The following is a 13,363-nucleotide window of genomic DNA, read 5'->3' as shown; positions in this document are numbered from 1 at the left end:
CTAGGTGCTGTCTTTGAGCTCATTTTGCTCAAAGCTAGCGCTCTACCACTTTGAGCCACAGCTCCACTTCCGGTTTTTGACTGGTTAATTAGAGATAAAAGTCTCACCGAGACTTTTCAAGCCCAGGCTGGCTTCGAACCTTGATCCTCAGATGTCAGTCTCCTGAGTATTTAGGATTACAGACGTGAGCCACCAGCACCAGGCTTCCATATTTATTTCTTTGTCCAGCTTTTTGACCTTCCCTTCTCCTACCTCCTGTCTAATAAAGCCTTAAGTGGGGTGCCAGGGGGAGCTTGTAAAACTGGTTTGTTGGGGTTCTTTTCCCCTCCCCTTGATTCTTGGGAAGATTTCATTGTGGGAAGCTGTTGAGGATACCACAACTGTCTTCCCTGGGTCTCTAGAAGGAAAGAGGGCTGGCAGAAGGGGTAGAGATGACAGCCAGAGAGTGAGGATTCCAAGACACCAAAGAGGGGACAAAGAATCACACACACACACACACACACACACACACACACACACACACACACCCCTTAGGAAAATCAGGATGCAAAAACTGGGGCACAGTTACAACTTGGAGAGATAACTCCCTCCCAAATCTGAAATCGTGGGTTTTGACTTGAGATTTCCTTTTGCTGAGTTGGGTGAAGGGAGGGGAGGGGAGGTCACTGCCCAGGTTTGAATTTCTGTTTCTGAATAAATTCCCAGGATGACATCTCAGAGGAAAGAGGAGGTGGGAAGGTGAGTGGGCCATTCTCTTGTGCTTCAGCTCTGCACCTGATGGCTGGTGCTTAGGTCACCTGAGGGTTAAGAGAGGGTGGGCAGGCAGATGGGATGGGGTGCCAGCTGCCCCATCCCAGCTGGAAGATGACCCAAGCTTGGACGCAGAAGGATACTTGATGGGGGAAGTGGTCTCTTCCAGGGAGTGGCTGAGGACAGGTGGGTCTTGACAGGACCTAACAGGGTGGGGAAGGAGAGGGAGGTACCCCTCAATACACATTTCCTAGTCACCTTTCTCCCTGGGGGTGGGAGGAAGGGACAAGCTTGGAGCTTGTGAATGTGACATCAGCTCTCTTCAAGGCCTCCGCCAGAGCTGGGGCGGGCAGAGCTAGCTTCCTGCTTGAGCCCAGTTTAGGAGGGGGGGAATCTGTGGCCTCCTTGGGCCCCAGGGTTGGGCTGAGGTAAGCAAGGCGGAGGCTGAGAGCTTTGGGCAGAGGCACTGGGCATCATCCGAGGTATCTTGGGGTGTGCATGTGGGTGTGGGAAGGGTTCCTACCTTTTCCCTCTCTAGTTCTTACTGGGGAAGCTTTTCCAGGGAGGAGATCTTCTTGGGGAATTGATACTGCCATGGTGTCTCCCTGACTGGCATCTCCAGGGAGGTCCAGAGGCCCTAAAAATGGGCAGTCCACACCTTCTGTGTGGGGATTAAGTCTGTCTTTTGGATTCTAGAAGTGAAGAAACTGTGTGGTGGGATCGTCCTGTGTTGTTGGGGGGCCCCCCTGGCCCTCCCCCCCCACACACACCAGAAAACCTGAGTAAAATAAGAATGGGAAGAAGTCTTGGCATAAACTCAGCTTTTCCCTGTGTAGGGAAGAGAACCATAGGGTTCTCCCTCCCCACTCCCACAACAGCTGGCTGGGAAGATAGTGATGTAGGTGTGCATTTTGACCCCTTCTTTTCTCACCTGAGAAGTGGGGCTCATTGAAGGAGTCCGAAGTGTGTTCTATGTGTGTTCTATGTGTGTTTGGCTTTATTCATTAAGGCATGTTGTCACTTGTACATTAACTGTGATGTGGGCACCTGGGGCAAGAGAGGGGGGTTATTTCAAGGTTAAATAGACAGGAAATTGTTTGGAAAACATAAACACATTATTAAATGTGAGGTATTATCTGATCCTATTATTCACATGGCCATTTCCTTCTTCCCAACACCATCCACACTGTGTATTCACATAGCTCAGTATCAGAACACCCTTTTGCCCTAAAGGAGGAAGCTGGGGGGAGGGGGGATGAGGAAGGCACTCAGGGAATCTGCATCCATGTCAGGGGGCAGTGGAATCCACGGAAATGTGCTTAGATGTCCTATGTTACATGCTTGTCCCCTGATCTTCCTTGCCTCTAACCCCCAGTTCTTTCCTCCGTGGTTTGAAAGTCAAGGCTTTTACTTTGTGTCCTAATAAACATCAGCCCCGGTAGCTCATCATCTCCCCCTGGCGTTCCTCTCCCGTCATTTCTTTCGATCTTGGTATTGACCATGGGCCCACAGCCAGGGTAAGTGGGGTCAAAAAAGAATGGGGGAGGGGGGGTACTCTTCTAAATAGGATGCTCAGGGGAGAATCTGAGTATATGTCTGATAGATCTCTATGCTTTCTTCTTAGTTTCAATTCCTTCACAGATCATTCACTGATCTTTCTCAGGGTAAATGTAAAGAAGTTTTTAGTTTTTAGTTTTTTTGTTTTAAAGCCTGGGAGTTCGAGTGCACCTTGAAGTTAAAATACAATCATCTGCCAAACTAATTTGACCCCCAGTTGGGGGGCAGGGAGAAGTAAAAAGGGAGAAAAAGGGAGAGGGTCCTCCTGCTTGATCGAGACTAAGAAATCAGACAGACATAAAAGGAAAAAGAAGCAAACAACAATGAAAAAAAATTCCCCCGCACACAATACAATCTATTGAAACTGTAGCTCATACTTTTCATACCAATGGTATGACTTTTTTTTTTTCCTTCTGGAGAACCTCTTCTGATTCTTGAGCTCGGGTTGGCAGCTTTTGGAAGGGGAAGTAGACTCCAGCACTGCACGGGCAGGTTTACGAAAGGTCTTTAATGGGTATTTTCTTTTTCATAGCCCTGCCCCCTGAATTGTCAGACGGCGGGCGGGCGTCTGCCTCTGAAGTTAGCAGTGATTTCCTTTCGAGCCTAGCCTTATCTCCGGCTGCACGTTGCGTTTTGGTGACTAATAGCACAATAACATTGTCTAGGGCTGGAATAAAGTTGGACCTGTTTACCCCCACTCTATAGGGGTTCAATATAAAAAGGCGGCGGAGAGCTGTCCAAGTCAGACGCGCTTCTCCATTTGCGCCAGGGCGAGCGCTCCGAGTCCGCGGCTGCCTCTCCACACCGCACCGCGTGTGCGCTCTCGCTCACAGCCGGCTCTCGGCTCTCACCGCCGGCCCTCCCCGGGCAGAAAGCGCCTTTTCTCCTCCGGGAAGACACTTAGACTGAAGGCTTAGCCTGCGATCGCAGTCGCCACAAGCGCTTGGAGGAAACGGACGCTGTTTTCTTCATTTGCCTCTGGGTTCAGAGTGTGACCCTTTTTGTTTTTCCAGAATGGATTGCTTCTCCATGATTTTTCCTCTGCTGTTTCTGGCTGTCCACGGAGCTCCAGACACAGGTAGGCACGCGAGTTTGGAAATCTCTGAATGTTCATCTTTTCTGATCCATCTTCTTTTTTTTTTTTTTTTTAATTAGTTCAGCCTGAGATAGCAAGTGCCTGGCAAGTATTGTTCAAATCTACCAGTGTTCCAGTGGAAAAATGAAATAAAATTTTTCTACTGGATACTGTTCGCTGCAATTAAATACAAGGGAGATTTAAAATAACTTACTTATCCCTATCATTATTGTTACTATTATTCCAGGATGCATTTCCTTGGCTTTAAGAAAAATAACTCAAGAAGGATATAGAGCAGCTATAAGTTAGTTTACAATACATGTATTTATGCAGGTAATGTGGTAACATGGTACATTTGGAAACTTTTAACTTATTCAAACACTGCTTTAATTGTGTGCTAACCTGTAAAATATTTAAACATTTTAGCTCAAAGCCAAGGAATTTTCTCCAGGTCATTAAAATGATATAGGAACAGCACACTCACCTGCAAAATATATGTTGTATAAAACTCCCCAGGCAGTTTCAGGGCGAAGCAATTTTTTTTTAATTTGTCATTATTGACTTTAGGTTTCATTTGGCAGATTTTTGGCAGGCAAAGCAGTGCGATCTTTATTTTTCAGTTGTAGTCACCTGTCCTGGGAGGGGAGCTGGCTGCCTAAGGATTTAGATAGCATGTGTGCATCTGCCGCTGCCTCCCTTCCTTCAAGGGTCAATGCTCTTCCTTTGTCCTTTCTTGACCCTGGGAAGAGAGAAAGGATGCCAAAAGAATGAAAATCCTGGAATGTGTCTGATCATTTGAAATGTCCAAAATTGGGCAGATAAGCTGTATTGGTAACTAGTCAATGGCAAGACACAGCTGTATCAGGGCGGAGGGACAGGGGATCCCCACTCCCACACACAGGATACCGCTCCAAGGTCTCTGAATTCAAATTTCATGGAGTCCTAACTGGGTGGCTCTGGTTGTTTCTCAGCGCCCGGGTGGTTTCTGTGGAGTCTCCCACTAGAGATGCATCTTGTAGTCACTTTCTCTTTCCTTTCCTAGTTATTCTCCAGTGCTCTGCCTTCTGCGTGATTTGCAGAGGTGTGTGTGTGTGTGTGTGTGTGTGTGTGTGTGTGTGTATGTGTGTGTCTTCTGGGGCACTCTGTGTCTGGCATGAGGTGTGCAGTGGAAGGCACCTCTTCGAGAAAGATAGAAAGGAAGTGTCTCCCATGCTAGGATTGGGCAGTATAATTTATGACTCTGTAGTCATCCACCAATTTGAACCCACTGTGGGTTGGGTGGTCCTACTAAGTGTCAAGCAGAAGTGGCCTCAGCTCTCCCCGAAGGCAGCGTTCCCAAACATTTCCTTGAAGAGGAGCTGCTACAACCCTTTCTCGGGTGTTTTATCTCTTCTGCATTTGTATAACCTCCCTACAGATAGAGAAGCCAGTCAGGGTAAAGGTGAAGTCCTATTAAGGAGAAAAATAAATAGCCCTTTCCTTCTGTTTGTGTAGTTTGCCAAGAGCAGCTCCATGCTTCATCTGCTTTGAACTGAGGGCTCTGCTAGATTTGGGTGGATATTCTGTGATCTGGTATGTCACTGAGGAGGCATCACGCACTGACCAGCTCTTTCTCTCCACAGTGGCCTTGGGAACTGAACTCAGCACTGGAGCAGAGAGCAGAGGGGAGAAGCCCCCTCCTAGCGAACCCTGGCGGCCCCGCCGGTCTAAGCGCTGCTCCTGCTCTTCCCTCATGGATAAGGAGTGTGTCTACTTCTGCCATTTGGACATCATCTGGGTCAACACTCCCGAGTGAGTCTCTAGAGGGCATCATAACTCTATAGTCATTCATTACCTCTGGCTGGCTGAGCATTTACTAGAGTTCTTGTTCTTGGGAGCTTCTGTCTTGGATCCTGAGGATAGCCCTTCTGACAACAGAAAAGTACCTGACTAGGGTACTGCATCTTAGCAGTTAAGAAGAGGGTCTGCTTTTCTAAAGCTCATGCTACTTACTCATTATGGGGTAGTTGAAAGGAGCTGAGGACAAGCAAAAGCTATGCACACCTGGCAGGTGCTTATGTGGTATGGTGTGATCTCACCAGGTTCAAGAAATAAAATTACCCAAGTTTCATGCACTTGGAGAGGCAGAAAAGATTACAGGCAGTCACAATCCAACCCCTTTGTTTTACCAATAGAAAAACTAAAACCCATAATGTTGAAATCTCTTGTGCAGGAATGATTTCCTGGTACATTTTTTCCCCTTTACCTTTTCTCTTTAGAAAAAGCCTCATTTCAAAAAATAAATACAAATATAGTCCATACATTTCTCTTCCACCTCCACAGCAAACAAAGGCAGTTTTTTTCCCTCTTGTCCCAAGCATTAGTTCTGCCATTAAAATTAGTCATAAACAAGAATATTGTGCCTACCATGTTCATTATGACAAAAGACCAAAAGTCAACCCAAATTACATCAAACCTAAAAAACATGAGCCTAATAGTACTCTGAAAAGGTATACTTCCAAGAAGACTTCATTCTTTTTTGTTTTTCCTGAAAGTTGTGGGACTTGAAGTCAGGACCTGGGCTCTGTCCCTGAGCTCTTTTGCTCAAGGCAAGGTTCTATCACTTTGAGCCATAGCTCCACCTCCAGTTTTTGAGTGGTTAATTGGAGAGTCTCTTTTCTGTCTGGGCTGGCTGTGATCTATGATCCTCAGATGTCAGCCTCCTGAGTAGCGAGGATGACAGGTGTGGGCCACTGGAGCCCAACTGACTTTATTCTTCATGTCAGAATGGTCATATTGTAAGTTATTGGGCAGTCTTTTGGCCACAAGTCCTTCTATAGCGACATGATTTCATCAAGTCATGGACGAAATGTAAAAATATTTGTCTTCCCCTGGAAGCTCTTTTAGAGTTATCATGTATGACTAGAATTGAAAATAGGCTTGAAAAAGAATGTTCTGAGTCATGGTTTCACATTAAAGCATATCTACTCCTCTAACCTTTGGTCTTAGTAGCTGTTAACCACACATTAGAAGACATGCTCAATAGAAGGAGAAAATAACAAAACAGACACCAAAATAGAGATGTAATTATTTTGGACAAAAATGTTGCTAGGTGATTAAGCTTTGTAAATGATTGATATGGAATGCAATTTCATTGAATCAGAAAAACTGATTTCTTCCCCAGTGGGTACACCCACTGGGTGCATGTTGCTGATTACAGTGACTCTTACAACAGTTCTGTGACTAGCTCCTTGTATGCCCAGTAGCTGAACTGTCCCCAAAGAATGTGTCATTTAGAAGATGATTTATGCTAATAATTTTGATTCCTGTCTTTCTACAATAGGCATGTTGTTCCCTATGGACTTGGAAGCCCTTCCAGGTCCAAGCGATCCTTGAAGGATTTATTCCCTCCCAAGGCAGTAGACCACATGAACAGATGCCAATGTGCTAACCAAAAAGACAAGAAGTGCTGGAATTTTTGCCAAGCAGGAAAAAAACTCAGGTGAGTCAAAACACCTTTGCTTTTCAATCTGTAGTATAGTCTCTCAACCTCCCTCCTCTTAGGAAGCTACTTTCTTGCTTTGGAGAGAAGGAGAGAGAGAGAAAGAGAGAGAGAGAGAGGCAGAAACATTGACAGTTAAAGTGAATCTGAAAAACATCGTTGATGAAATGTTTTTCCTTGTATTTTAACAGGGTACAAGATAGTACACAGAAAGACTGGAGTAACCACAAGAAAGGAAAAGGGTGTTCCGAACTTGGAAAGAAATGTATCCATCAGCAGTTGGTAGAAGGAAGAAAAATGAGAAGGTAAGAGGTCTTTCTTTTATGGTCATCAGTGCTAATGACTTAATCCCTCAGAACTTCCTGTGGAAGTTGGAAAAGGCTTAGAATAAAGTGGCAAAGGAGATCTTAATAGTCTGTAGATTAAACAGACCAAGGAATCGCTCCCATTCATGCAGGCCTTGAACACTGACTTCTGCCCACTATGTTTCAGCCAACACTATGGAATCTATAGGTAGATTTATCTAGCTGTATCATTTGATTAACTTCAGTTTTTTCCTCTCTGTGTCCATGTAATTCCTTGTAAAATTAAAACTCATTTCAGGAAGAGAACATTTGTTTTCTTTAAACTCAAAACGTCAGGGATAATTGAGTTCTTCATAAAAGTAGCAGTTAGTCAAATAGCCAAAGGGAAAATATAAGCCATTTGGTATGGTTGGTGAGATTTAGGATATGCTGTTTTTCAGGTGTATTCCTACCATTACTTTTTAAACAGGGAAATGTATTTGGGGAGAGCCAGTACCATTACAAAAGGCTGTCTGGTTTCCTAGTCCATTATAGAGATCTGGATTAGCCAAACCCCGCCCAGTAGCTCTGAGCAGCTCTGTGGTACAGAAACTTTGAAATCCTAAACTTTTGGAAACCCATAGGCTGGAGGGAGGAAACCTCTGTTCAGCTGTGTTACGTGTCCTACATTTCCCTGTCGTGGTCTAGGGAAACTGTTCTGAGAAATCCAAGGCCAAGAAATTCTATGATCAGTGTTCTGAGCCCAAGCTTGTTAGTCCTAAAGAATTTCTGAGGTGTTTACTCATTGTGGGACAGCCTTAGCTCTTCTCCCCTCATACCTGCCTCAGGTGTTTTTGACCCATCCTAGGAAAGCTCCTTTTTAGGTCACAGTTCCTGAAAGGATCTGGAATTATTATTGTTTCTATGCCTTTGTAGTATGTCAACTATTAATGTTACTGTTCTTCTTTCTTTCTTTCTCCTGCAAGGGGAAAAAAATCAAACCAAACCCAAACAAAAATTAGGCCTGTAAAAACATTTTAAAAAATCACCCCAAAGTATGTTCTTTGGGCCTACCTGTAGGTATCTTGTCTTCATTTCCATATCCAAATTGTTACTTTAAATTTCTTATGTAACTTAGAAGATGCTCCAATGGGCTGAGTTTGTCTATAATGGTGGGGACTAGAGTGAAGTTACTGAAGATATTAGAACATCTCCTTGTTATTTAAAAATATATTTAGTGTCAATTTCTTCTACACAGAACCCTATGATCTGTCTCCCCCATCCTAAGTATAAGGGGTAGACTTTTTTCCCCCATAGTGGTAATGGTATCTCTTGATGTTTTTATCATGCAGTAGCATGCTATTGTGGTCAGTAGTAAGAGTTCAGGAACCAAATTTAGAATGTTTATACCAGTTTCTATTTTAGACATTTCTTTAGCCAAGGAGTCATTTCTTGTCTTTAAAAAAACAAAACAATAACCTTTGTTTTCTCTTGTCTGGTTTCTCATAGGTTGGAGTCCATCAGCAACAGCATCAAAGCATCTTTTCGTATTGCAAAGTTGAAATCCCAGCTCTACAGAGAGCAGAGGGTGACCCATAACCGCGCACACTGATGACAGATCACCAGCCGGAAGCTGTCACCTGTGGTCAACTCCTGATCCAGATCCGTGCTGGCTAGAAGCAGAGCAAGAGAACTGTCTGCTTCAGAACACTTCTGGCTCTAGACTGGCAAAGGACCGACATCCTTGTTCCAAACATTCCAGAAAGGGTTGAGGCCCCCACCCCCACCCCCTTTCCCTCAGCATGTCTCCATTTGCTTCCATTGGTGGCAACTGCTTTTGTCTTTTCTTGCTGTTTGGAAATGACAATGGACCTCTGAGAGCACAGAGACACACAATGACATTCGAATTAGGGTGGCACCTCCAGAGTGAGGAAAGAGACTCCACACCAGGGTGGAGTTTCTGAAGAAAGTCCTAAGGGAGTGTTTGTGTCTGACTCAGGCGCCTGGCACATTTCAGGGAGAAACTCCAAAGTCCACGCAAAGATTTTTCTAAGGAATGCACAAATTGAAAACATACTCGAAGGACAAACATTTGAGGGTTTCTTTTTATTTTTAAAGGACATTTTTGTTTTTAAGTTGTAAAATACAAAACTGAAAGAAATGATTACTACTGTCAATCAGGATGTGTCTCATGAGTCTACCTCACCTGTAATTGCACTCTGGCAGAAGTATTTTCACCTTGAATTAGTGTTTCCTCAAACTCTGTCTCCTTCTGCCACCACTCCCACCCCAGCCGACCCCATACTAAATCCTAGTCTGGTGGAAGTCTGGCTCAAGGTGTCAGTAGTTGATAAAACATTTTATGCTCATCTACTACTGGCTCTGATCCATAAGAAACAAGATCTTTGAATCAGAACATTCCCTTGTCTTGATTTTTGGAAGCACAATGGTAATAAGGTTGTTTATGAAAGATACTGAAAGTCTGGTTATGCTTTAAAGCAGTAAAGTTATGTTCTTTTATGTCACCGGCTAATGGAAGAGGTTAGATTGAATTTTGATGTACTTATTTTTTTATAGATATTTATATTCAAACAATTTATTCCTTATATTTACCATGTTGAATATATGACTGGGCAGGCCATATTGGTCTATGTATTTTTTTTAAAAAATCTATTTCTGAATGAAATTGAGAACATGCTTTGTTTTGCCTATCAAGGTAATGGTGTTAGAAAATAAATATTTTCCCTACTATAATGATGTGTCAGATGATTTCTGGGATTTCTAAGGAGCGGGCCAATGGGTGGGATGAGGGAATCCTTAAAGATACCTTCATAGAAAGGAGGCAATTAGAAGGAAAAATTGTGAAGTTAAAACAAGAACTTGATCTATGTCTTCAAAGTTGCTTTTAGAGTGCAGTAAAGACAAAACCAAAGACCATCTTTAACTCCCGTCTTAGATGGCAGCCTCTTCCTTCCCTTTTACCTGAAAAAAACAAAAACACATCTCTAGGGATTTCATCCATTAACTTCACTGCTGAGGCTATTAGGCAGGATCCAACAGTTTAAGTTGATGGTGTGCTGAGAGATGCTTTCTGCTTATTAATGGGCTGAAGGAAGTAATGGAAAGAAGACCCCCTACCCCCAAAGGTACCTAATTATACATAATTGCACACCAGGGTTGCTGTCAGGGCAAAGCTGGCTGGCTCAGTGCAAGCACAGGCTCCCCATAGCTTTTTTATTTGCTCAGATTAAGTATTTTATTTATTAAGGAACGTTGACTACCATTTCTCTTTCACAGCCTGTGACTGGCTATGTGCCATGAAGGACTGCAGGTGCTGATTCTCTGCCACCTGCCTTACAGTAGTACTAGCCTCATCTCTACTTTGCCTTGTCTAGCCTGGGTAACCACTGGCACTAACACAACAGTATGGTCCTTACCAACAAAAGCTCATAGAATCTTGATCAGCCTTTGAGAATCTTCACCCCCCCCCCTTCTCTAATTGGAGCTGAAAAACAAAAAAGCCTAGCATTCAACAAATGGTGGTTATTGTTGACCTAACAGTGACACATGGTGGGGGTAGGGAGAGAAGGATATGAAATAACAGTCTTCAGGCATGCACGGTCAGTACCCTGGGCAGAGTTCTTCTGCACCAGAATGCGTTCTCCTCTTCTGCTTTTTTATTTTTTAAGAACTGTCTATTGTCTTTGGAGAATTTCTTATAAAACTCACTTTACTTAATGAGCTGTTTCTCAGCGTGAGGTTCTCAAGGTTATAAAGTTTTTCCCACCTCAATAAGGTGCTTGGCCTGAACTTGGTTACCGTTTACTCATGAGCTAATAATTCAATCTCCTGGCATAAGGAATTTCCCCATGTACTCAACAAGGGAATGGAGGAACTTTTCTTTTTCTAGCAGTTCCAAGAAAAAGTCTGAGATTGCATGAAGATGTTGAAGTAGTACAAAGAAAATGAAGGCCTGAGCATAGAAAATGTGGGTCTAATACATTCAAGAGGAAAATGGAGTTGGAGAAGCTAATGAAGAAAAAAAAGATTCAAAGAACAACACATCTAAGAAGAGTGCAAAGAAGGATCTGTTCTTGAATCAGTTAGAGTTTTTAAGTCCTCTCCTCTCATAAGTCCTGCTTCAGAAAGATATAGAGCAGCTAGTTTCTCTTGGGCACGAAGATTAGCAGTAAGTAACTTGGGAAGTCTACAGGCAATTCATGGCTTTCAAATGTATAGCGAGATGTTCCAGCAGTACTCAAGATCCACGCAAGCCTGGAGAATGAACAGATGGGAAAATACTTGGTTTTCCATCAGAAGCAAGCTTTCTGGAAGCTCATTTAGGACAGATTTCTCTCTTCACATCAATGACCTGGTAGAGCTTTGATGTCTGGACTCCAGTGACCATCAGATCCTGGACTGGGAGTGGTGACCTTTGGTAGGGGGAGGGAGGAGAGGGCCCTGCTAATGAGTACTTCCTTTGCCACTAAGGACTGCTTTCTTTTGTGGTGGAAATCATAGCCTTAAACCCACTTGTACTTCCCTGGAACAAAACTCAGGAGACTCCACTCCAACCAGAGTTGCCTCATGAAGATTCTGACCACATGGACAAAGAGCAACTATGCTTTCATAGATGAAAAAGCCAAGGCTCAGAGAAGGAAGAGACTTAGCTAGGATCACATTGTAGCATCTCTGGAGACTAAACCCTGGAGCTCTATCCACAGAGGTGGTTGTTTCACTTAAGACTAGTGGAAACAGATGTCTATAGCAAACATGGCAGAATGGTTGGAATGGTAGTGTCAAAAATCACTGTAACCTCTCTGTACATCAGTTTGATAATAAAAATTTGAAAAAAAAATAAAATTAACAGCAAGATAAACTTAGAAATCAGAAAAAAAAATCACTCTACGAAAGCTTGGCCTCTTTTTTTCTTTTTCTTGAACTCTAGGCTTGGGTGCTGTCCTTGAGCTCCTTTTGCTCAAGGCTAGCACCCTACCTACCACTGGAACCACAGCTCCACTTCCAGCTTTTTCTCGGATTAAATGGAGATAAGAGTCTCATGAACTTTCTTGTCTAGGTTGGATTCAAACTGCAATCCTCAGATCTCAGCTTCCTGAGTAGTTTAGGATTATAGGCATAAGCCATCGTGCCTAACTTGAAAGCTTTGTCTCTTATTCTCACTGGCAGTGCTTGGAGAAACCACCTCCTTGAAATGAAAGGGAAGAAGCAGAATGAAGGTACAGCTGAGTGGTATAGCACTAGTCTAGCATGCATAGGAACTTAAGGTTAATCACTAGTACCTGCCCCATCCCCCCAGCCCCAGTAAAAAGAAAGAAACATAGGGGAAGAGGAAAGAGACTTAAAGGGGCACACAAATCTCATCCCATCAATAAAAAACAATTTCTAAAGGCTAAGTGCAGCTTAGCTAGGAACCTCTAATAGTAATAATAATTATTATTATATTTGATTATCAAATGATTCTTATATGAGAGAAGGGTTCGCATTTTTCTGCTCTGAATGGAAGATAATAGTTTTTAGTTTCTATGTCTTGTCTTGAAAATGCTTATTTCTAAAGATGCATATTCATTGGTTTTATCCTACAATCTCGATGGAATTCATCCCATCTTGGCTTTCACTCACAATTTTACTCATAATTTCTGGGAGCTCAGAATGTATCTACTGCTCTGAGTGAACATGTTTTGCTCCCATGTCCTTGTGAATAAGAAAACCTATCATCTTTGTTGAGAACTTGGTTTCCCAAAGCATTGTGACATTCCATCCTCCATGACCCCTTCCTTTGGAAATCTGTCAAGAAGTTGGAATCATTTTATATACCAATATGGCAGCCAAGGAGACAGGTATATTGAAAGGGTAAGGGACCCACCCAGAGTCCTGCATTAGGCAAATAGCAATACTAGATCTCAGTCCTGACCCTTTTTCTTTCTGTCTACTTTTCCAGAGAAGAGGGGAAAGCCTTACTACTGCAGCTAAGAGTAAGTTATTTCCATTTGTGAGTGAGCTGTGAGTGGAATTAAGTTTTCTATTATTCTCCCAGGAAGATTAACATTCCACACGGACTCTGAGCCCTCATTAGGAACATTGCAGTTTTGTTACATTTTCATTCTTTTTTTTTTCTTCAGTCAAGTCACCTTCCTTTTGCCAGTGCATGGTTTTCAGAACACTTGTTGTAGCATGAGATGCTTGTCTCCAACCCTG

At 43.2% G+C, this 13,363-nt stretch overlaps 1 protein-coding gene across 1 annotated transcript; it reads left to right on the top strand.

Moving 5' to 3' along the window:
• Window positions 1–2,928: 2,928 nt before the first annotated feature.
• Edn1 (endothelin 1) lies at window positions 2,929–9,886 on the top strand. The gene is made up of 5 exons (XM_048348469.1): window positions 2,929–3,385; window positions 5,005–5,173; window positions 6,705–6,863; window positions 7,055–7,168; window positions 8,657–9,886. The coding sequence occupies exons 1-5, from the start codon at window positions 3,322–3,324 to the stop codon at window positions 8,757–8,759; spliced, it is 609 nt and encodes a 202-aa protein (XP_048204426.1). The 5' UTR covers window positions 2,929–3,321; the 3' UTR covers window positions 8,760–9,886.
• The last annotated feature ends 3,477 nt before the right edge of the window (window positions 9,887–13,363 follow it).

The sequence above is a fragment of the Perognathus longimembris genome, chromosome 6 (assembly GCF_023159225.1).
Source record: "Perognathus longimembris pacificus isolate PPM17 chromosome 6, ASM2315922v1, whole genome shotgun sequence".
In the NCBI taxonomy this organism is placed as follows: Eukaryota; Metazoa; Chordata; class Mammalia; order Rodentia; family Heteromyidae; genus Perognathus; species Perognathus longimembris.
Note: the sequence above shows the minus strand (reverse complement) of the source record. Positions and strands in the feature narration are given on the sequence as shown.